General features: G+C 45.4%; 1 protein-coding gene across 1 annotated transcript in view; it reads left to right on the plus strand.

The window, feature by feature from the left end:
- The window catches only part of PDE11A (phosphodiesterase 11A), a 425,526-nt gene that overhangs the window by 318,756 nt on the left and 81,060 nt on the right, over positions 1-25,710 (plus strand). The window contains exon 13 of the mRNA XM_075529079.1: positions 16,276-16,385. Within this exon, the coding sequence (XP_075385194.1) occupies positions 16,276-16,385 (110 nt within the window). The remainder of the gene's footprint in view (positions 1-16,275; positions 16,386-25,710) is intronic.

Consider the following 25,710-nt stretch of genomic DNA (forward strand, 5'->3'; position numbering starts at 1 on the left):
AAGTAAGCAGGAACCTTGTTCCACAGAGTGAAGGGGAATCTGAATGGCTGTGACTTTTTGAGTCTCAGATGTCGAGGACAGAGATGCATTTGTAAGGCAACCCTTGAAGGAGCCGGGATGGGGGGAGCTGGCGAGGACGGAGGGGTAGGGGGCCACTTCAGAGGAAAAGGGAACACACCTCAGTTTTCAGCCGTGAACATGTCCTGTCGGCACGGTCTTGATCCTTTCCAACCGTGGCAGAGAGTAGAACTCACGGCCTGTGTTCTCACAGTGGGAACAGTCACGCTGTCTGCATGTTTCCAGGGGACAGCTGCTTTTGCAAGTCTGCTCAGCATCCTTGAAGAGGCCTCTGCGGGAGCCCCTGTGGGCTTTCGCTTGTGTTCGTGGGGTGCAGAGAGATGATTATCGGCTGTTAGAGCTCTCCGAGGGTGGGGCAGAATGCAAACACGGCTTGGGAAAGACGACATTGGCAAATATTATTTCTTCTCCCTCACTGTGCGTGGAAGACCCACATCTGGAAGAGATAGGGTTTTCTGCTCAAGAAATGTGTGCTGAACTTGAGAAGGGCCCAAGACGTTTACAGTGTCAGCTTTTGTTCGTCTCCAGCACAAGCCCTCCAGCCCCGACCCTGCCCCAGTTTGACACGGGCCGTCTGGTGAATCCGAACGTTTTCAGAAAACGATGACAGGAATGAGCAGCAAAGATCAGGGAAGAGGAACCTGTATTTATTTCGCTAGTGGTCAATTTTTAAATGTGGACCCATCCGATGGCTAAAGAGTAACCTACTTAGTTCCACGAATGGCATTTCTTGTTATAGGCGCTCCTGAAGATGCTAAGGTCTTTTACTGTTTGGGGGTTTTGTTTGGATAAAGTGGGGGGAGGGGCAGCTTTGCTTTAGTCAGTGAATAAAATAATATTTTATTTTTATGCGTTGATGTAGAACCCAAATTTTCTATTAATCTTTTTTTTTTTTTAACCATACAACTACTGGATTCAGCCTGGGTAACAAAAGCCAAAAAGAGTGTGCTGGATTTTCCTCTAGATGGTGCTCCAAGGCAAAGTTTCTCAGCTAGTTTCTCCGCCAGGGAAGATAGGGTGGGGAGCGGGGAAGGACTTCACAGTCATCCTTGGCAGTGTGTCTTTGCTTCAACAAGAGAGGCTAAAGCATTCATATTCCCCGCACAAAAGATTGTATATGTGCATGATAAACAACGCCACTCTCCCAGGAAAGGGCCCTGCTCTCTAATTGGCAGCGCTGGCATTCTCAGGAGACCCCTCTATGCCACCTTAAGGCCGTGGTTGTACCTTTTCCTAAACCATTGTCTCTGGAAATGAGAAAAGTGCATCATTGCCTGTCGTTGATGGCTAAGAGTTTTGGCACAAAGCACCTGAGAAGCAGAAAGGTACAGATCTGAGCACCAACTTCCTGAGCTTTTGCCCCCAGATCGTGTCCAATACAAAAATGTAGACTCCACATTTTTTGCGTGTGCCTTGCCGAAATAGTCCAGTGTATGCCTAACTAACAAAGCAGTGTTTGTTCTTTTGGACACTGAAACAAGACAAAACAAAAACCATTCGCAGGCTAGTCGATGCGATATGAAGTGGTAGGAATTTTGTTCGCTGGTAACCCTGTGGATAATCTCTCTGAGCGGCGATTTCAAATTTGTGGAATGGAGGCTTGATACGCTTTGCTTTTATTTAAAGAGAGATTTAGGAAGCTAACACATAGCAATGACTTTGAATTGGATAAATGCTGTGTGTGGTACCAGTTAGTCCTGTGTGGCTAAAAGGAATGAAATCCTGCAGGTGAATAATAAATCGAGAAATTATTTTTATAAAAGACACATACACAAGGAAAGGTGTCTTATGGTTCACAGCACAGACCAGGGACAGGAAACGGCTGTGCTATGGTTGGTGATCTGTGAGATAAAAGGCATACAGCAGGGCTGAGGGTGCAGACCTTTTTTGGTCTCATAAACGATGTATTAGCTCTGACAGCTCCTCCAAGGGGAAAAGGGGTCTCCTTCAGAGTCAGTGTTCTTTACTGTCCCATAAATGTACTCATTAGCACGTGGGGCCATGCCCTGCATTCAATAAAGACTCATTGAATGAGTGAATTTAGTTTAGGGTAATATTATTCAGGGAACCACGTTGCTCAGGGTTCATTTAAAACAAACAAACAACAACTATAAAATGATGAACAACTATCACTGCTAGAAATCGTGTTCTTCCTTCCTATGACACTCAGGTTCAGCAAGGGTTCATATAGAATATTATGATCTTGCAGAATTCACTGGATATGAAAAGAGAAGAGAACACATGATCACATTAAAATTTATGGTGGCGCTGGCGGCATGGTGCCATTGGTGGGGACCCGCAGTTAAACACTAATAATAGCCAAGTATCACAGCAAACACATTGACACCCCCTGACATTTACTGGGGGCTTCTTAAATCTTCAGTGTGGAGGTAGCATGTTAAAGTCCATATTTGTGTTGTCAACAAGGTTATTTCCACAGATAAGCCATGCTGTTATATTGATAATTCAAAGGAAAGAGGAGAAAGGACATTCAGGGGGAAACATCCATCCTGCTAGCCAGCCTGGCAGTAAGGTGCTGTCCGCTACCTACAGTTCTCAGGAGAGACCTTGATTTCCAGTGTAGGACATTTCTTCTGGAAAGGGGCTCTCAAGTAGAGTTGGTGTCCCAGCCCCCACCCCAAGAAGGAGAGAAACAATTAGATTGGTACATGAAATGTTTTCACACAATAACCCGCAATCCTAATCTCAATAAAAAGAAATCTAATTCCTTTGTCGATGTAACCTTGGAGGGGACAAAGAGACCGAGGTGTTTTATTCTGTAACAAAGTGACTACAGACAAGGGAATACACTAAACTCATATCAATAATCATTCAACATCATTTTAATATCGCATTTCCTTATCGGCAGATGCACATAAATATAAATGAGTATCATTCAATTTATAACTATAAATATATATGTTGATTTAGTCTATAGGATGTAATTATTTGTAAACATACTACAGTTATATTTAAAGTAAATGGCAGTGTATACCATCATAATATAATAAAATCTGCATATTAGGAAAGCCAACTCTTTAATCTTCCTGTGGGTATATTCTGGTTTCAGTTGCAATTTTTGCCCAAATTTTCAATTTAGGGAAGGAACGGTTTTTAATGTCTGTGCAGACCATCAGTACTGGACACTATGAATTAACCCTGGGGCTAATCAATTTGAATGCTATGTTTAAATTACATTTAAGACTCCTGCCTTTTAATCACTTAAGAAGGTTCTTATTTCTATTCTTTCTGGCTACCTCTGAGGCTCCCAATCAGGCACCCCATGCTTCTACCTGACATTCCCTTTATCCGCATTTATTTTAGAAAAGGGGAAAAAAGTCAAAGCCGCACATCATTACGAACCCGGTGGGCTAGTGACCAAACATACACTGGAGCAGAGGGATAATCCAATCCGTTCCCTCCCGCCGCCGAGTAAGCTCCATCACTCACTTGAAGCTCTGCCACTCCTGAGTTATGGGTCATTCCCTTTGCAGTGAAAATAAATTTCCCCGCACCACCAGCCAGAGCCGGGTATTTTTCTTAGGACATGTAAATTGTGAAAGTGTATGAAAGCAATCGCGTCCGGCGTTTCCAAGAAAGTACAAGCCCTGGCGCCTGGGCTGGAACAGCCCGCCGCCCAAGGGCCCGCCGGTGGTTCCGGGCTGTGGCCACCCCCTTCCAATACAGGATTTTTAAATTATTATTATTAACGTGAATTTATTCTTGATATTTTTACGGTGTTGGTAAACCGCTCAATCTGTCGCAGTGTGTTTTATGAGCCCAGCGCAAATCCTTCAGGTCCGGGCGAGCCGGCCGTGGAGCACGGCTCCGTCTTTCGCGGTTCGCGGCTCCGTGAAGGCTGGGACCTGGCGCCGCAGCGTGCCAAGTGGCCAGCTTTAATTAAGTAATGAATTTATTTATTTGTATGAGTCTCGGGATTAATTCTGGGCCAATGACGAGGACTTTAAAAAATGAAGGAATTTCCACTTGGCCGTTTCTGAACAATTAATGTTCGTTCGCCACGTGACCTGTTTCATTCTCTGCGCACACAAACCGCATGTCATAGGAGATCGGATTCCGGAGTAATTTTTTAATAAATAAAATAGACACGGAGCTCCTATAGATGGGCCAGATAGGCTGTCCACGTCCTCAAAACCACGACAGGGCACCTCTAATCTTCGTGGAGAAAGGCAAATTCCTTAAGCATCTGCCCTTCCAGTGTGCCCTGTGTTGGGTCCTGCAGCTCAGGAATTAAAAATGTCAGTGTAGTGCATGCTACCTACATAACTGTGCTACGTGTATGATCTAAATTGAAATATAAACTTGAATTATTTTAAATTTTATTGCTGGATTTACTTGAAACGGCCCCTGTGCCTTTTGTGCATCTTTTTTGTACAATGCATCAAAATGTGGCAGCAGACTGGTTCGGGTTGACATTGTGAACACAAATTGAGAAGGAATCAAATAAAGGGTGGACAGTCGCCGGGTGGACAGTCGCCGGCTGCATGGGCAGAGCGGTGGAACAAGCCAGCCAAAATGTGGTTTCCTGTGGACGCAGCATGATCGACACGCTGAGGCTCAGTTATGGTACTCTCTCTGTTTCCACACATTTTAAAAAATTCCCCAAAATAAAGACTTTAAAAATATTCTGGTGAAACATAGGTTAAAAATGGAGTCTTGCTGGGAATTAAAAAGAATAAATGTAGCCCCGTTTGCTCGGTGTGTGCACTGTAGCACACGGACCGTGGAGTCATGCTGCCTCGCCCTTCTGAGACGTGCAAGGACAAGTCTCTGCAGTGCTTTCGGAGGCTGAGCGTCCGCACACCCCAAACACAGAAACGGTTTCACCTTTTAGGATAAAGGCCTTCAGAAAAGTCTGCGTGCAAAACAAAGTAATTTAAATGTAGACAGAGCACCTGATGCAAAGGGCTTAAGTGGAGAGCAAATGCTTTGAAATGATGAGGGCAAAGAATGTACGGATGTGCTTTACACTATTGATGTATGCATGGATTGTGATAAGAGTTGTATGAGCCCCTAATAAAAGGCTTTAAAATAAATAAATAAATAGATTTAGATGAGTATGAGCCCCAATAAATTGTTAAAACAAAAAAATAAAAAAATAGATTTAGATGGAGCATCTTCCCAACCTTAAGCTTGGCAAGCAATTGTAAGGGCCGCTGTAAGGGAATATTTAATTAATGCCAAATCAGTATTTGGTCACATTCCTTTTGAGAAGAGGGGGGTGCAGATTTAGCCCAAACTATGGATTCCTGGTGGCGCAGTAGATACGTTGTCACTCGGCTGTTAACTGCAAGTTTAGCAGTTTGACACCAGCAGCTCCACGGGGAACAGGGGGGGGGGGCTTTCTCCTCCTGCAAAGAGTCACGGTCTCAGAAACCAAAAGGGACAGTTCTACCCTGCCCTATAGGGTTGCTGTGAGTCAGAATCGACTTGATGGCAGCGAGTTTTATTCGCTTTGGATCCCATCCCACTGCTGTGGATGAACAAGCCAGAGTCAGTCTGTGCACGATGGTGTGCTCTGCGGGAAACCCAGGTGGGTCAGGCAGCTCCACTTCAAAATGGGGCTGATGTGCCCCTTTATCAATTCCCTTGACCCAAATATGACAGACAGAAGTTCTTGTAAACGCCGAGTGCGTCTGAGCATTAAATCTAGACTCTACAGTTTGGTCAGTGGATTCTTCTCCCTTTCGTTAGTGCTGAACACCTGTTCTTGTCCCCTTTGTGCCTTCGTCGCCTCTAGGCAATGAAGGTCCTTTTTGAAAAGAAAGGAAGCCAGTAGGATGGCCAGAAGTAGTACCCATCTACCTGTCAGCACTTCTGGTCAGATTCTCCTCTGACCAGGACCCCTGGTGGTGCTGCAGGATACACACGGGGCCAACTGCAAAGTCAGGGCATTCCGGCCCACCACCCACTCCTCTGGAGACAGGTGAGCTCCCTGTTCCCATAAAGACGGACACATTTACAGTCTCAGAAACTCTGCTTAGGGTTGCTATGAGTTGTAATTAACTCAATGGCTGTGTGTGTGTGTGTGTGTGTGTTGTATACACAAGAGGGCTTCTTCAAAAATTAATGGAAAACTATTATTTTTTATTCCATTTTCCCATAAACTTTTAAAGCCTCCTCTTCTATTTACAAAAACACGTGTTGAGGTTATTATCTTTAGTCAGTTCCAACCCACAGAGGTCCTAAAGGACAGAGTAGAGCTGCATCAGGGGTTTCTGAGACTGCGAATCTTTATGGGAGCAAACAGCCTCATCTTTCTTCCGCAGAGTGCCTGGCGGGTTGGAACCTCTGACCTTCTGGTAAGCATTCCAGTGTTTAACCTACTGTGCCACCAGGCTTCCATTCAAGGCCCTGTTTATCATGAGCTACCTCTTGATGCACAAGAGCCAAGCTTAGATACTGAATGTCCAATAGCTTTATAATATCCACCTCTTAACGATTTAACAGCAGTTCCTCCCATGGAGGAAAGTACACATCAATTGACTTTTCAAGGCCAGTTACATGGCATCGGTAGCATTAGAGGGCCTAAACGCTGCCTGACGACACCGAGAGCCTGAGCGCATGAGTCACAGCACAGTGACTTGCACACAGATCCAAGACCAGGTCTCCTGGGCTCTGTTACATTTTAGTTGTGCACCTCAAAGAGTCTCTTCTCTAAAATGGGTTAGAGAACGGTCTCAAACGCAGAGGTTCTGGTGAAAATTAGGCAAGGTAAGGTATCTGAAGTGCTCAGAAGAGCGCCAGGCCTATCCTTGGCACTGTACGAGTGTTAACTGCTTTTAGTATTATTCTGAACTTCATTTCTCACAGGTACCAACTGTTTGATACAGAACAGGCACGTGGCAACATGTTTTTGTTTGTCTTTTTAAAAAATCACCATGTATTAAATGAATGAATCCTCAATGATATTATTCAGTGTTCATAATATGGCTGCTGTTGGATATCGTTGAGGATTCAACAGAACCCCCAGACAGGGGTCATATTTCTCTTGGCATGATAGTCTCCATTCACCAGAACCACACGGGATTGACTTCTAAGGTGTAGCACATATGAGTGGTTTAAATTTTATCCTGGCTAATGATTGGAGGATATGTTATAGTCCATATTCCTCACTGATACCATAATGAAATGCATCAGTTCTTCCTTGGCCTTCCTGATTCTTTGTCCAGCTTTTGCATGCCTAGGGGGCAATTGAAAATGCATGATTTGGATCAGGCGCACCTTAGGCCTCAAAGTGAAATCTCTGCTTGATAGCTTTAGAACCCAGTGAACTACATCTTTTTACTCTTTGACTCCGTGTCCATGGGCATGGATTGTGGATCCAAGAGAAATTAAATCCTTGACAACTCTAATGAGGCCCTGTGCTCCTGTAAAGATTGACAGCTCGGAAATCTTAGCTATACTCTGTTCTATAGGGTTGCTCTGAATCGGATTGCCTCCATGGCATTGGATTTGGCTTTTGGTTGGGGTTTTTCGTGATGTTGCTTATCAGTCCAGTTGTAAGAACTCATATACATATGTGGCCCATGCATGTATGTAATCCATACTGAAGGATATATCATCTTTGATCTTTATCATGAAGTACTCACGTCCTCTTTCCTGTCACTCGACTTTCACTTTGTGTCATCTTATATCACAGGTTGTTAATGCGTCTTGCTCTAGTTCTGATGCCATATTCTTCTTCATATAACCCAACTTTGCTAATTATTTGTTCTGTATATAAATCAAATCAGTAGGGTAAAATGACACAGTCCTGAAGCATACTTTTCCTGGTTTTAAACCACATAGTATCCCATTGTTCTGTTTGTACAACTGCCTGTTTCTATGTACACATTCCACATATGTACAATGAAATGTTCTATAATTCCCATTCTATACAATATTATTGTTGTCCACGCGGTTGAATGCCTTTGCATAGTCAATAAAATGTTGGGAAGCATCTTCCTGATAGTCTCTGCTTTATCCAAGACCCCAAAACAATGATGGTCCCTAGGTAGTCTAGGGACCACTTGAATCATTCTTACTGCTTTTGGTCCTTTGGCGCTCCAGCCACTTTATTCTCTAGTGGTTAGGGGAGGGTGTTGCTGTTGTTGTTGTTAGGTGCTGTCAAGTCCATTTGGAGTCACAGTGAGCCATTTACAATGGAACAAAGACAGTCCTCACAGCCATTGCTATATTTGAACCCATCGTTGCCGCCACTGCATCACTCCATCTCATTGAGGTTCCTCCTTTCCCCAACCAACAAAGGGCCGTCACCGGAGGCCTCTCAGAAGGCACCCAAAATCCTCTGTGGAGTGGACAGAGTGAGGACTAGCTCTCTGCCCCTCAGTGATCTCTTCCCCTCAGGATGGAACCACTTGAGATTTCTGATATGGACTGGGGGGGGGGGGATACAAGTGAGAAGCTATAGTAAGCTCATTTAAAGTTCTTTTTGGTGGGGGGGGGGCGGGATGAAGAGCAGAAAAGGCGTCATTGTATGTGAAAATTGATGAAGAATAAACTAGCGTAGTCAAGGATGGGACAGATGCATTTAAATACTCTTCCTGCTCTTTCTTCTCTTTTGAAAACAGTGCGTCTCCAGCAGTCACTTGAGTTTTCCTACGCAATGTGGGTAAAGGTGGGTCTGAAGGGCTAGAGGAAGATGGATGAGGAGGTGGAGGGGCAAATGGGCAGCTAGTGGCAGGTGGACACTTTTCAGGCCTGATGATTTTCAAAGACCGTTTCCCAGGCAGCTTTACATCACAGTCAAGAGACAGGTGCTGCTTCAGTAACTCAGGCAGCGCGGGTGAAGGAGGTACCTATGTTCTGTGCGGCTGTGGCGGTGCTTTACTTCAGGGAGTTTTCACTCTCACTCATCATAATAGGGGCCCAGGGTCTTCGAGCTCCATATGATTAAAGACCGTTTTCCAGGAAAGGGACCATTGGACTTTTACCAGATTCCAAACAGCATCCATGATTTTTAAAATAGTTTCGTTTAAGAGGCAGAGAGGAGCAGCGAGGGAAAGTGACTGGGCAGCACAGTCTTGGGAAATATATTTGACCGAACAATGGTCGAAGATTCGTGACTTGAAATTAATTTGGATTTTTTATCTTGAATTTATGAGATGGTGTTATATTTTTAACTTCTAATTAAGTGTTTAATAGAATTGCTTTATTTTCACATCCCATGCCTATTCTTACTCTTTGGATTTGGCAGCTAGTTCTCGTCCATAGCACTTTCACAGGCAAACTCTCTCTAGATCTCAGTGCCCTTTCATTGCCGTTTACAACACTTCCACAGTGTCGGAGACAATTATTTTGCCCTTGGTAGACTTTCAGGATTTGCTTTGAATTAGCAAGATCTAAACCAACAAAGTTGACTCATAGTTCCAAGATTACAGATAAAGATATGTAAACCCCATTCTCCCTTCAAAATTCAGCCCCCAAGATACCAGAAGAACAAGAAATAGACTGAACTTGTACCTCCTGGAGCCTCGCATATGAAGGCAGAATGTGGAAGGATGAGTGGTTTATAATGTAGTAGAAAAGAAGGTCAAATCCAAGTGTATTTTTCAGTGAGGAGTGGGTACAGGTGGCACAGGTGAGAAATAATGTCCTCTAGGACTTACCTCTGTTCAGAAGCTGGGAGCATCAGATATCACCAAAAAAAAAAAAATGTGGTTAAGGTGGGGCACAGGGTGATAACAACCGTGAGTGCTCAAGTCACTGTGCAGTCTCCATGTCATTAGATTACTGTTCTTTCCCCAACTCTACAGGAAACCAGAGTATCTTCCAGAGAAGCTGAGCCCCAGACTTGGGAATATCAGCAGAGAAAGATAGAGGGAAGAGGAGATGCTCACTGAAAACCAGACTACTGAGTAAAATATACGGATTGGACTTCCTAAATATAGGAAAACACAATTCTCTTTGCTTAGAATTCCAGTACCCAAAATTTCCCCACCCAGCTCTAGGCAACAGACTAAAGTCTGCAGAGAAAGGGGGTTGTTGACAGTTGAGGCTCCCCAGCAAATGTCCAGCCAGATGTGGGGTCACCTTATAGTAAAGCACAGCAGTCCATCGGCAACACCCAGTGTGCTTTGTGAGTGTGCTGATGCCTTACTCTTGACTATGACTAACCAACCCAGGATTGCTAGACACTCTAGGGCAGCCTCCAAGCAGTGAAAACAATGAAACCGCTCAGGGAGACGAAGGCCAGTTGAGAGGAATAATTCCACTGTCAGAAACATAGGATCCTCTAACCACGAAAGAAGCCTTGCATGCTGTTGGAAAAGGAGCAGACAGTAAGAAGATACTTGTACACTGAGAATACTCTTCCTCTTGGAAAGCGAGAGGGAAAATATCAAGTTAGACAACGGGAAAGAAAAGATAAGAAATGAGGAAATCAAAATGGCAAGTCCACGATTCAACCCGTTAAAGTCCCAATCAAGTAGGTAAGAAAAAATAGTGAAGTAGAAACTAAAATATTGATTATGAGAAAGCTGTCCTGAAAATCAACCTCCAGAATGAAAGCGCTCACCAGGCACAATGAATGGGGTCGGGGTGTGGGGGTTCTAAATCAAAGGACAGTTTGGTGACAGTGTGTCATGCTGTGGATAGGGGAACATGCTAAGGCACAAGATCAAAATACATTCCAAGTAGCAGGAATAAAAATGGTATGTGCTTCTCACAGCAACTTTGAGGATGCTAGAAAATAACAGATCAGGTCTTTGAAATTCTAGAGGAAGTGTTTCAGCTTAGAGTTGTTAGGCAAGGTAACGGTTTATATTTGTATACAAGGGGGTACTAAAAAAAGCCCAGATTTTTCCCCCAAAAGCTATGTATTTGATTTGTTGAGTTTTTTGTTGTTGTTGTTATTGTTTTTTACAAAACAACCTTATTATCTTCAAAGTACTCTCCATTACACTTAATACACCTGTCAAATCTGAGATTCCATTCTTGGAAACATTTTTCAAACTCATCTGTTTGGATGGCTGACAGCTCCTCCCTCATTTTTTCCTTCACTTCTTTTATGTCTTCAAATCCCTGTCCTTTCATGCCTCTCTTCATTCAGGAAAACAAAAATAAATCTCAGCAAGTGAGGTCGGGTGAGTCAGGTGTGTGGGGCAAGACAAGCATGCTGTTTTCTGCTACAGACTGGTGCACTGAGAGGGCTGCGTGAGCAGGTGCACCGTCCAGGTGTCACAACCAGGCCCCTGTCTGCCACAAATCAAGTCTTTTTTGTCACACACTATTATGCAATCGCTTCAGAACCTCTCAATAGAAAGCTTAATTAACAGTATGAGCTGGTGGAACGAACTCCAGATGGACTACAAGTAAACATTTTCATCCATCCAGGATCTTGACAAACATCCCAAATGAGGATTGTATTCAATTCACATTTCACCTTTTTTGAAATGAGAAAACCACTTGTCCATTGGAGTTTTTCCCCGCATCGCTGTCCTTCTAGGCTGTGTTCAACGTTACAGCAGTTTCTGCAGCATTTTTCTCCAGCAGGAAAGAAAATTTCACAGCTGCATGCTATTCACGTAAATCAGCCATCACAGAAATACAAGGTTGGAGTGAAACTGCTTTTTCGAAAAAATTCACTGTGACCAGAGAGAATCTTCCCAGGTGATGCCACTGGGTGCACTAACTCAGAGTGAGTTGTTCAATGCTTGTCTAGCAGGAAAAATGTGTACTATGAAAGCTGTGCTCTGCCCTGTGCAATTCTGTTGGGGGGGGGGGGGTATCCCTCATATATCACTGTGAGAATGAAGACATGTTCAGCCACTCAAAGTCTCAAAAATTTCTACCCTAGTTTAAAAAAATTAACACTTTTTTTTTCATGAAGCCCCTGACAGAGGTGTTCCTCAAAATGAAGGAGTCAACAAGGAAAGGCTGAGGACTTCAGGGATAGGAGACCAAGCCCAGAGAGGAAAGAGAAACGCCTCACCTGTGATTTGGGGGTGGGAGGGGGGAGGCGTTGAATCCAGACCAAAGAGCAGTATCAGGACTTTACAAGAGAGCCCTGAAGGTGTGATGGGACTCAAGGGATCTAAAAGCTTGACCCCATTTCACCTTGTTTCGAGAGGCATTCTACAGAGTTGGACAGGACATGAGAAGATTAGGTGTTCAAAGGACTCTTAACTCAGGAAATGTAAATGCCAACATAAGAAAGGAAGACAGTCATTGAAGTGCTAGTTGGGTCATCAGTGACTAAGAGTGGCAAAGGAGAACTACAGCAAGGAAAACAGTGGGTGTGGGCATGCGGGCAGTGGAGAGAAGAAGAAAGGGTGTGTGTAGGTGAACGTAAGTCCTGTCCCATCACAAGATGGCAGTGTTTAAAGGCAGGCTCTGGCACAGGTGTGCTGGAGGTCAGCCAGGCTCTGCCATGTAAGACTCGTGAGGGCTATGCACGTTGTTCCTAACCTCCCCGGACTCCATGTCCTCATCTAGAACTGGGAACAGAAGTGCCTGTCTCACGGTGCTATTAGGAGAATTAAATAAGGTAAATAGCCATAAAGCTCTTAGGAGAGTGCCTGAAACATGGGAAGAATGATACAAGTACTTGCTGAGCAACCAAGTGCTGATGATAGGTACATGCCATAGAGAATTACTTTGGAAAATACTTATCACATTAGGTTTCCAAAAAATAACACAAAAAGTGTCTGTCTTCTCTGGGGATCAGAAAAAAGGGAAGGTTAAGGAACTAATAATTTGGGTTCTAGGTCTTACAGTTCAATTCGAATTTTGTAAAACCTGTTCCAGGTGCTTTTGTTTTTCTTTTTAATTTTGTGCTGTGAGATGATGAGGGCAAAAAATGTACAAATGTGCTTGACACAATGGATGTATGTGTGGATTGTGATAAGAGTTGTACGCACCCCCAATAAAATGATTTAAAATAAATAAATAAATACAGCAACTTAACTATGGGGAAATTTTTTTAAAAATTTTGTAGTATTGTTGAGTCTATACCCAACACAACATGCACCAATTTGGCAATTTCTCCATGTACAATTCTGGGATGTTGATTACTTACTGCAAATTACACAATCATTCTCAACCTCCTTTGCTGAGTTGTTCCTCCCTTATTAACACATACTCAATGCCTCTGTCTTAGGCTGGGTCCTCTAAAAACCTCAAACCAATGACACACACACACATTTACATCAAGAAATGATTCGCACAGTTGTGGAAGCTGTTAAATCCAAGTTTGGAGAGATTCCCTGAGTCAGATTCCAGCTTGGAGGCTTCTACTGGCTTACATAGTTGCTAAAGCCTATGAGCCGAACATTTGCAGGAAGAGGACAAGCTGGTGGTTCCAGAAGTGAATGAAACCAAGGTCAGCGGGTCAGGCTTGTGGCTTGCAGAGGCAAATGAATCCCAAGGTCGACAGGTCAGATGATAGGCTACTGATGACTTTCTGGGATTGGCAGGCAATATGGCAACCTGTTAGTTTGCATTCAACAAAGAGCCAGATACAGGATCCAGATGCAACAAAGCTTTTCCACAACGACCATCTATATTGGAATCAGTCCACAGAGCCTTGAGGAAACCTTCTATTAATTGAATGCATCGAGGCTGTGCTCTGAGAAAGAGCGCTGCCTCTCACCCTAATCTTCTTACAACTGGTGGGATGCTCAGAGTAGATCCCATTATAGAGTTGACTCGATTGACTATAATGGGTTAGATCATAAATCACGAGGGATTATGAGGTTTTAAATGCCAAGCAACTGAGACTCCTGACCCAGCCAAGTTGTCACAAAACCTAACTATCATATGCCCTAAAAGATTCCTATCTAATATTTCAAACTGCTGTCCTCAATTGATCCCATAGATATAGTTCTTAAAGTGCTATAGTGTTCCAAGCAGATATGTTTTACCTAAAGCTAAACTATAAAGCGGCTTTAAGAAGATATCAGGTGCTATTTTTTTGTTAGGGATTGTCTCAGGGTAATAGTTTAATGGGTTTATCCAGTGTTCAGGGTTCCAGACAGTCTATTATCTACGAGAATTTGAAATTCTGTCTTGTATTTTCCTCCCTTCTGATCAGTGTTTCTCTATAGACTATTTGTTCAAAATTTCAATAATGATAGGCAGGCACCATCCAATTCTGTTCTTATGGCAAAGCTGGATATTTTTCTTGGAGGTAACCCACCACATATTTCATTTCTCCCTACTACTCTGGATTCATTTTCATTTCCTTCCTCTTTTGCTCCAAGTGAAGTAAAATAAACTAACTTAGAAGAACCAAGAGTCAACTCTGAAATTTAGAACAGAGGCGCACAGGCTTTGGCATGAACTATTGCATACCCCCAGATAACGTGTTATGTTTCGTGCAAATGAAGTTATATGCATTTCTAAATGTTAGCGTGAACCCAAGTCCATGAAGAAAAGAAAATTGTTAACACAGGACATTATTGATTATTCTGCAATAAAAGCCTGGCTAGTGCAAACACAATCGTAACCTCCTAATAAAGGCAGAAATGTCTGAAGTTGTCGAGTGTTTCAATTTACTTGGATCCACAGGCAGGAACCATAGAAGTAACAATCAAGAAATCAAACAACATGTTGTACTGGGCAAATAGGCTGCACAAGACCTCATTAAAGTGTTGAAGAATAAGTCCCCCTTGATGTCTGAAAAATTGAACTATTCGATTCTATGATATGTAAATGATGTGCCAATAAAACTGTTAAAAAAATGTAACTTTGAGGACGAAGGAGAGCCAGGTATTTTCAGTTGCCTCATATGTTTGTAAAAATTGAGAAATGAATAAGAAAGAACGAAGAAGAATTGATGCATTTCAACTATGCATCAATATCTGAAACATTAGAATTTGGCAAAAGATTGGGCGCCCGACAAAGAATATTGAAAGTACTATGGAAGGCCAGAAGAACACACAATTCAGTCTTGGAAAAAGTACAACCGGGATGCTCCTTAGAAGCAACGGCATTCAGGTTCCACCTCACATACTTTGGGCATTATCAAGAAAGACCAGTCCCTGGAAAAAGATATCACGCTTGGTAGAGCAGAGGGTCAGCAAAGAAGAGGAAGGCCTTCCACAAGACAGATCGATACAGTGGCTGCACCCCTGGCCTGAAAGTAGAAATTGTGAGGATGGCGCAGGACCGGACAGTTTGTCCTGCTGAACCTAGCCTTCCCACGAGTCCGAATCCCCTCCGCGGCAGCTAACAGCAAACCAGTGGCAAAGCCAAGCACTAACTGCTCTAAGGAAAGTGTCTTACAGGCACTACCTCGAGATCCTGGCTTTGGGGGCAGAAAACACACATGAAAAGTGAAATGATTTGCATCCTCCCACTCCTCCCCCTGGCCCTCTGATAAAGATTTTGATAAGAAATGAAATGAGAAACTTATAAAGTAGAGGGAGGAGAAATACATGAAGCCTGTGGCTCCAGAAAGTACCCTGGCTGCTTTCCCAGAGGTCTGCTTCTTCGTCGGAACTAGCGACACCATTCTATCCAAACCGCTTCCCCGAGACAGCTCACCCACCTGTGCATTGCCCAGGGTAATGAAAAAAGAATTCCATGTGGTGGACACACCACTGGATCCGCAACCTGAGGCGCCTAATATTTTCCCAAATTGTAGTTTTCCAGACCTGCACTGCCTTATTAACTGTGAAAGGTTCACCTGCCCAACCCCACCCCCAGTGAATATTGAATAAAGCATGTAAAAGAGAACTTCAAAATGTCATGTGCTACCACTTGGAATATTCCTACATTGTTTCTTTGGAGATATCTATAATATTACATTAAATTTGAGTGGCACCTGGGCCACAGCGTTCCGTTTGAAAGCCACAATCCCCTCGGCCCATAAGCAGGGTGCTCATGAAATGTAGAGCCACTACCCACAATCTGCTCTGGTCCTTTGCCAAACTGTGACTGTGTGCAGCGAGTGGAAACTCCTGTCCCAAAAGCCAACAAACTAGCCTGACCTTTGTCCTGGTGTGGCGGGGTGGGCCCTGGTGACAGCCGGCTAATTCATCACTGGGGGGACCTTAGATTATGCCACTGACCACCCAACCTACTGTCATGGAAGGAGGTGGCAGTTAATCACTTCCCTAAGCGACGCGGATGTGGACACAGGCTCGATTGTTGCTCCCTGACCAGCGTTACCCCCCCACCCCCACCCCCCTGCTGCCAGCAGTGACTGTTGCCATTTTGCCTTCTTCCCAGACGGCTGGGTTTCAAGAGATTCTGACCGAGGTGGAAATTTTAGCGGTGATTGTGGGCTGCCTGTGTCATGACCTCGACCACAGGGGAACCAACAATGCCTTCCAAGCTAAGTAAGTGTTCTAATTGTTGTTCTCTTAATGCATTTGCCTTTCTGCGCAGAGCCAAAGGTGACGGGTGCTAAAGAGTAAAGCATTAATTTCTGGCATCCGAGGCCAAGGCCACGCAGGCCCGGGCTTGCGTGTCATGGGGCCCATCCATCTTTATAATTCCCTATTCTTCTTTTAATTGCAAATGTGCCCTTCGTGTCATGCTTGTTGATTTGGTCTGTCTCTGTTGGCCTCAGTCAGATAACAAAGCTCAGTTTTGTAAGGGCCCCCCCACGCCCCTTTCCTGGAATAGTCGCTTTCATGGCAGTGTGGGCTTCTGCAAGCTGCGTCTCTCAGAATCTGCTTTGGGACTGCTGAAACAGAACGGTTCTTCGGGAACTTTATGGAGCAAAATATCACTGGCTGCCCCAGTTGAATCTCTTCCTGGGAGTCTGGCTCCTGAGTCCTGAATAAACTGCAGGAAGGTCATCGGCACACAGGAGGACAGTCTCTGCCCCTCCCTGCCCGTACTCCCCCAGAAACAGGGCGAAGAAACAAAGGAACCACAGACGAGCTGGGCGGGTGTGGGCAACCGTCTGCTGAGTGCCTAATCGATGCCACAGGAAGTTGTAGGTCTCAGGACTAATCAGCACAAAGTCAGTGGTTTGAGATGACCAGCTGCCCGTTGAAGGAAGACAGCTGTCTACTCCCATCAAGGGTTACGGTCTCAGAAACCCGCAGGAGCAGATCCACCCTGTCCTGGAGGTCGCTATGAGTAGGCATGGAGTTTGGATTTGGGGGAAGCAGTTAACCCAGAGGTTGGTGGGTAGAATCCACCTAGAAGCACCCGGTAAGAAAGACCCCTTCTCCCTACGGAGCCCAAGCCCACCTGGCACACTTGGGGACCATGAGTCAGAGTCAACTGAGGGCAGCTGGCTCTGTAAGCGAGGCAGTCTGGTCAGGATAGCCACTGCGTGGTGGCTCACATGGGGGCCAGGGCCACAGGATTCCTGACTCCTATTCTGTGGGGGTGGGGGGTTAGTTTGTATCTGTGTCCCACAGAATGAAATGGGAAGTCGGAGTCTGGAGAGACACAGATTGGTGAGAAATTACAGATGGACATCAACAAAGCAGGAAGACTAACCGCCATATAATTCACTGGGAAACCCTCAGAACGAGCCTCCCTCTCGAACCCGAATCTTTAACATCCCATCAGACAACAGCAGGCTCCTAGAAACCAGCCGCTCGTCATGTCCCTCCACGCGCCGACCCCCGATCCTCTGGGGCCTTGGTGTCCTGGACCTTACATTCCTCTGGACCCAGCCAATGAAGGCTGGCTATGTGTCACTCTGCCCGATGTAGATCCCACAGCCCATCCCGCCAACCCCCCCTTCTCAAGACCCTCAATTGCCTCCACCCTCATAACTTCTTGGGCCGTGAGCTCCCCCAAAGCAGCCCTGGTCCAATGTAACGATTCCATTTCTCACTTCACCTCAACTTTTAAAAGCTTCAGGAGAAGATGTCACCATGAGACTTGGGAGCATCCTAAAGTTATGTGCTACCCGCTCAGCTGGACACTCACTACTCCCAAGCGCTCTCTCTCTCTATGCTCCTAGCTGGCTTCAGCTCCCATTGCTCTCAGCGGCTTTTAGCACCAAACGTTTTCTCTTCCGACATCACCTCATGCTCCACCACCTCCTTCGTCCACCCAGTGATGACCTCGCCTCCTACTTCCCAGAGAAAATTAAGGCCATCAATCGAGAACTCCCTCCATGTCCTCCCTGACCACCTGCACACTCATCTCTGTGCCCCTGGCCTCCGATCTCAGAGAGAGAAGGGCTTTGCTTCTGTCCTTCGCAGCCAATCCCCCCAGCTCTCCTCGAGCATCTTGCTCCGTCAGTCTTCCTCCGTCTTCCCTTTTTACTGACTCCTTGCATCCTACTCACAGGAGCAACTCACCCTCGTCGTGAGGAAAAAAGGAGAATTTTTTTTAAAGCCCTTAATCCCCACTTCTCCCTCTAGGTACTCATCTATTTCTCTTCCTGACTTCCCCATCAAGTTTCTTTGGACAGTGTCTGGGTTTCCTGTATTCATTTCCCCCAATGTTTTTCCTTCCACGTAGCTTTGGGTTCCACCTCACCAAGAAAATTGTCCTCAGTGATGTGGCCCACAGTCCCCTTGCCCAAAGCTGTTGGAGCCCCTCTTGTCCTTCTTTCTTGATGCTTTTAGGCATGAGACACGTTTCACCAGTCCTTCCCAAATCTCTCTCTTCCCTCATCTCATTGACAAAGGATTGTCCTCTTTCCTTCTCCGTTTACCTGAAGACACCTGCTCACTGCCCAAACCTTCCCAGAGGAGGCTCTCTTCCCTCCTCTCCTGCTCTGCGGGGCCCTTCATTCAGGTCCGCCACCCATCTGCAGATAACCTCCACCTAACTCCATATTTCTGAACCACAGTGCAATGCTTATTCCCAGGCACGTGTCCCAAGTCCCCGGGGAACATCTCCTGTGGGAAGTCCCACGGTCACTTTAGTCTCCATCGTCTCCTTCTGCCTCTTAGGCCCTATCTCGGCCAGAGAGTTTATTTCAGCTTTCTTAATGTAGCTTTAAGTAAAGATATAAAACTCTGATTATTGAAAACCGTTCGTAACTTTTCACAGATTGTTATAAAGCATAGGTTTAATAGGCACAGGTATAATGCTATAAGTTAGATCATTCCCCTATTGTGAAGATAAACCATAAATGTGAGTCTGAAACGTGCCTAATTTTGAGTTTTTGTGTGCATTCCGCTTTGTGTGTCTTAAGTGTTCCTTTCTCTCAGACCCACGGGATCTGTTGGTGTGTTTTCCTCTAGCTCTTCCTCGCTAGACCCTTACCAATGTACCACTGCATCATGAAGAAGATCGTCATGCTCGGGCTACAGAAAAAGAGGAAGCCTCTTGTGTGTTCTGGTCACGGTGACGTGCACAATGACTTGAATTCAGCTATCAGTGGTCCCCTCCCCAGAAGGAGAGAGAGAGAGAGACGACATATTCCACTAAAAGTAGTAGTAGCTCTGATTACTAATTGACCCCTCACTTTGTTTGGACCAAGAGGAGACCCTAAATCAAAGCCAGGCCAATCATATTTTGTCTCCCATGAGCGCGAGCTTGTCTTTCCACGATATTTGAGTCGTTGCTGTGAGGGTCCAAGTTACAGGCCTGTGTAGACTTGGGAACTGAGGCTGACGGTCACATCCCAAGAGGACAAGAGAAACACCATGGTCAGCCTGCAGAGAAGAGAGGCGAAGGGAGCAGAAATTCAGAGAGCAGCAGGAAGGAAAGATGTACAACCTCTGAGGGCAAGCAGACTTTCTGCATCTCTGCTACTCACAGGAGAGCCAGCCAATCTCACAAACACTGGGCTCCTGGGAGTCCTAAGTTACATTTAACCAACCTGGTTCTACTGTGCGTTCCTTAGATGATGAGGAAAAGGACCAGTTATTTGTTATTTGCTGTGTTTCAAATCCTCACCAACACCCCTGTGGGGGGACAGGTAATTTTGAGGCTTGGATTTGGGCTGTAGGATTTCAGTATTTCAAGCCACTACATCATACCCTCCTCCATGGTTTGCGATGCCTGGTTTGGATATATGGGCTCCTAGAGTGTATTGCCTGACTTGCTGGCTGTGTGAGCTCGGGAACACTGTTACATCTTTTTACATCTAACAAGTAAAGACATGGAATCATGAATTTCATGACTTGTGAGCATATCCTTCAAAGCTTAACTTTTACAAAAATGAGACTCTATGGTTGGAATTGTGTTCCCCAGGAGGGTATATTGAAGTCCTAACCCCTAAACCTGCAAATACGACCTTGTTCATAACAGGTTTTCTTTTTCTAATGAGGTCATACTACAGCAGGGTGGGTCCTAAAACTAATTTATTCTGAGTGATTTCTTATAAAAAGAGCAGACTAGACACACACACACACACACACACAGGGGTTGGCAAATGCCAAGTGAAGAAAGATCTTCAACCAGTGAAGGAATGTCCAGGGGTTACCAACAAGAAAGGACTCTCCCTAGAACCAATGCCCAGATTTGAACTTTCATCTTCTAAAACCGTGAGACAATAAATTCCGGTTCTTTAAAGTTACTCACTTGTAGCTTTGTTTGCTTGTTTTGGTTATGATAGCACAAACTGAAATAGTCCCCAAATTTCAGGTTACTTACATAAGATTGAACAACTTTTAGATACGACCCCCCCCCCCAAAAAAAAAGCAAACCTTTTGTCAGCGAGTTTATTCCAACTCATAGCAGCATCATTTGTCACAGGGTGGAACCGTCCCACAGGGCTTCTGGGTCACTGGGCCATTCTTTCACAGCCCTGCTGTGTGGATTTGAACTGCCAACTATTTGGTTGGTAGCGAAGCAAAATCCACTTGCTCCACCCAAGGACTTCTTCATATGTCTCACGTAGATAGTAGGTCACTAATACTACAAGTCAACTTTTATTTTATTTATTTTTGCATATCTTCATGCCACAACGGGAGAAAGACTGGGCTTTCTCTCATAAACAATTACAGTTTCAGAAAACCACAGGGGGTTGTCAGGAGGCAGCGATGACTCAACAGCAGTGAGTTTGGTTTGGGCTCCTGCCACATAGTCAACTCTATCTGCCTCTTTCAAAAGAGCTTGCTGTATTTCCTCAAGGCAAGTGATGTAGTATACAATTTATCCCAAGCTACCCAACTCCTCACAGATGCCCATCAGTCCTCTCTCTGCCTAACGGAAGCACTTTGGAACTTGGGACAATTCATCCCACCAACACCCCCCTACCCCCCAGTTAAGATTCCTTCAACAGAGAATGCTGACAGAGTCCATTTGACCTTACGGTAAAGGAAAACCTCTCCCCATCTGGTTGATTTGGACCCCACAGAACTGACTAGAATTGAGGGTCCAAAGCTGGGATCTTTACAGAAGCCTACTGCCCTGCCCTTCTCCTTGGAGTGACTGATAGATTTGATCTTCCAACCTTTCAGTTAGCCTTGAACACTTAACCACTGTGCTGCCAGTTCCCTGACAGTGAAGGAATGACCTTTCCATTGATTATAATAATATTTATTGAATGAGTATGTCACTGTGTGAAAAAAAAATCCTAGAAAGAAGTCTCCAGCCTGTCCAACTCCCCCAAATATGGGTGCTTTCTATGTGGGTAGCATGGTGGGAGACATTGTAGCAGAAATGTAGCAGTGTAATAAACAGCCCCTTCCCTTAAAGTAATCACTGACTAATTCCAGCCTTTCTAGCTGGTTAGGGAATGGGATTTAAATGCTCTGATTATTACGTGACAAAGCGAATGCTGTCTTTTTTTTTTTTGCACATATAATGCTATAAAGAAACAGGAAACCGTTAACAAGGGACGAATTACTATATAAAGTGCAAACTGCCTCCACTATAAAAGAGTTGTGACTTTAGTTAGCGGGTGCATGATTGATCCTCTTAGCCTTTCTGATAAGTGAACCTGCACGTTTTCATATTTTAGTCTTAATTTTCAAGTACTGGAGTGCTTGCGTTAGTGATCCGTGGGCGGAGAGCAGTATTATCCCAGGGCTTTGAAATGGCTCTGTTCCCACCTCTTGCCTGTTTTCTCCAGGGGCGGCGTTTCTCACTCATCCCCCTCTCCATTACAGCTGCCCCTGATGATTAAATATCAGCACCAAGCAGCTTTGTAGCATATTCTCCTAGGAGACTTCTTCTATTCATTTCCAGCATAATCTCTTATACTCATTTCTTGGGTATGAAAACCCATCTTGTCGCTTTCGGCCAGGTCCCAGAAGTGAAATACTGGGGCACATTAATCTGCAGTGACAGCCTAATCCCATTCCTCGCCACCTCCCGACAATTCTCCACTTCCTAATTACCTTTCATAGTTTTCCTTTTGAAAGTTTCCGTACAGCCGTGGCTGCACACGCCAGCATGTCTGTTTTTGAAAGAGAATATTCATATCTAGGGAGGTTTATGAAGGCACCTCCCCTTCTCCAGGCTGAGTCTCGGGTCATAAGGAAGGGATTTCCACTCTGACTTTTCTTTGGAATGTGCTTCCAGCCAGGTTGGACCGACCTCATCAATAATTCGCATCGGGAGGAAGCACGTGCAGAAATGTGAGGCTGTCTCCCTCCACCTCCCTTTCTCCTGCAGTTATCTTGCCCCCACACATTTTCACAAGGCTTGCTCGTGCCAACACGATCGGTTTGAGGGATACACTGCAGGCAATTAAAATGAGGTTTGATGGTAAAGCCCAATTTGATTTGGATCTATTTTACAAGAGGAATTGGACTACAGCCTTTACACAAGGAATATCACCTTTATAAAAAGTGGTTTTGCGATCCAATGAGATGAAAAAATACTGTGTGTTCCCTTTCCCTCCTGCAGTATCCATACATGTATTAATAGCGCTGAGAAGTCCATCAGCAAAGAAATAACAATGGTGTTACTGGAGCTGGGGGTGCAAGGATCCATATGGCTCCCCTCCCCCCCCCCACAGTATCAGAGGAAATGACACCAAAATTACCCCCTGGTGGCTGTGGCAAGTGGAAGTGGCAGGCAGGGCAATGTCTCAGGGGAAGGGACTACCAAAGCAGTGTTGTCACTAAGTTTGATGTCACCCTAGTGCGATAATTCACCACACACTCGCGCACACACACACATACACACCCAGTGATGGTGCAGGCAGGTCGGGCCACAGAGCCCACCATTGAGGAAGATGACAGTCTTTGCCTGGAACAATGGGTGGAGAGAGAGCAGCTTTCTTCTTTCTTTCTTTCTTTTAAATCATTTTATTGGGGGCTCATACAACTCATCACAATCCATACACACATCCATTGTGTCAAGCACTTTTGTACATGTGTTGCCATCATCATTCTCCAAACATTTGCTTTCTACTTGAGCCTTTGGTATCAGCTCCTCATTTTCCCCCCTCCCTTCCTCCCTCCCTCACAAACCTTTGTTAATTTATGAATTATTACTTTGTCATGTCTTACACTGTCTGATGTCTCCCTTCACCCACTTTTCTGTTGTCTGTCCCCCAGGGAGGGGTTATATGTAGATCCTTGTGATCGCTTCCCCCTTTGGGAGGAAGGGGCAGAGGGGCCAGAAAGAATGGGCAGAGCCAGGCTTCTCCCCCAGAGGGGTGGGTTTGACATGAAGAGTTACTGTACTGGGTAACTCCAACGCCAGTGACATCACTGGGAAACCCAACATTTTCCAAATGTCTTCCACCATGGAGCCCTTTTTATTGCTGCCATTTATTCTGCAGAATACTTCTTGATCAGTGTGTCCTAATGGACACATTGTCGTTAATGTTTTGCTACTTGTAGCAAGTCATGACTGTGGGCTTCACTCAGGGTGGCTGTAGGAAGTCCGCAATATAGAAGGGCGATATTGACAGCCATGACTGTGAACCGTGGCCTGAAGCACCGAGAGGGTTTGCAGCCTAAGAAGACCTTACAGAGACCAAGTCTTGTCACGTAAACAAGGGAGCTAGGGAGAGATGGAAGCATTCTTGCTTACAAGATTTTACCCTAGAAAACTTTAAGTCCAGCTATAGTATCATGCTCCAGTTAATGCGTGCTTCTTGTTAGCAAAAAGGTGAAAATTGATAGTGCAAGCCTAGCTAGAGAAGCCTCCAGCACAATGATAGATGGGGGGAAGAGGGGCTGTTGGGGTGTTCACAGAAGGTTTGAGACCGCCCTCCTCCCCAAGATCCATGCTGGCGTCCACAACCCTGGGACCCAAAGAACCAGATGGTGTCCAGCTATCATACCAACTCTGCGAAGGCTCACAATGGAAGGTGCTAGATTGAGTGGGGAAAAAAACATGAAACAAAACTCAGACTCATAAGAGAGATCAGGCCTACTGGTCAGAGAGGGCCTGGTCGGACCCGTAAGACCGTGGCCCTTCACCACCCATCAGCTCCAGACTGGAGCCCGCCCATGTTAAGTGGTTGGATACCCACTTGGAATCCAAAGGGCAGCATGTACCCAAGTAAAGCACAGGGAGTAAGTTAAGACGGAGGGCTGGCGACAAGGAGCAGAGAGGAGGAAGCGAGGGACGTTGAGCAGACTGAAATGGATGAATTGAAATGAAATGTGTATGAATCGTCAAAGTCAAGCTAATGATTTGCTCTGGGCCCTGTCCCCTCCTTCATGCTGACATAGTCTTGCGGGTGTCCCTGCTGCTTCATTCCTCTGCGAGTCACCACTGGCCCCTGTAGATTTTTATTCCGTCTGAAAAACACTCACTGAAGACCCAAAGCAAATCTCATTTCCTCCGTGGAGATGCCTGTGGGACATCCAGGAGCCAGGCTACTGGACTCCTCTTGTACCCTGGTGAAGGCCTCTGCCTCGTGGTTACTGTCATGCTCCTCGTTAGACTGGGAGCCACGGGAGGGGATGGGTCGCAGCTTCTTTACCTTGGTATTTCACACAAGGAGGGCCTTGCATCGTGATGGTCACTATGGCTTGTTGGCTGATGGATAAATGAATGAACGAGACTCATTGCCTTTCTGTGCTTTCCCAACTTCCATCTGAATGCTTGCTGGCAAAGTCTGCATGCTGTCATGCCGGTGGTGATAATAATTGCGTGCAGGTAGGAAGATGTAAGACAGACTTGACAGTCTTGTCGGAGGGCGGGAGCCACTCAGAGGAGACTCACAGGGCTGCCTGTGCACAGAACCCGGGCGACTGAGAGACCACCCTGCAGTGGAGCGCAGCCCTTCAGAGCTATCTGAACATGGGATGGGGGGATAACAGGTAGGCCATGTCACTGTGGACATGGTGGGGGCTGGGAGGAAGGGAATTATAAGAAGCATGTCTCTGTGGAAGTGGGGGAGAGGGATAACAACAGGTATGTCCCTGTGGACATGCGGTGGCGAGGTCTGACAGGCATGTCTCTGTGGACAGGGGGGAGAACATAAGGAGCATGTTCCTGTGCAGCAGGCGTGTCCCCCCGTCAAAGGAGGGAAAGGAGAAAGCGTCTCCGTTCTCCTCCTGAATGTGGACAATACAGAGCTGCGATCTTCTAGCTGAGTGAACTTAAGTGGGGCCTGCTAAGCCAACGTGAAGGAAGAAAGAGGCGGTCTTTTGCGTCCTGACCCTACCAGTGGCCCTGTTATCAGGATTCCTAGGAGCAAGTAAATGAAGCGCATCTGCGCATGCCCGTGACACAGAACAAGGCTGCAGGAAAGAGCTGTATTCCCGATTCTAGCACGGGCATCCTGAGTGAACTTGCTAAGTCTTCTGTCATTGATGATGGTCCACTCGTGGAAATGAAGAATGAAGTATCAGAAATGTACGTTACAATAATCCCTCT

The sequence above is a fragment of the Tenrec ecaudatus genome, chromosome 13 (genome assembly GCF_050624435.1).
Source record: "Tenrec ecaudatus isolate mTenEca1 chromosome 13, mTenEca1.hap1, whole genome shotgun sequence".
Classification (NCBI taxonomy): Eukaryota; Metazoa; Chordata; class Mammalia; order Afrosoricida; family Tenrecidae; genus Tenrec; species Tenrec ecaudatus.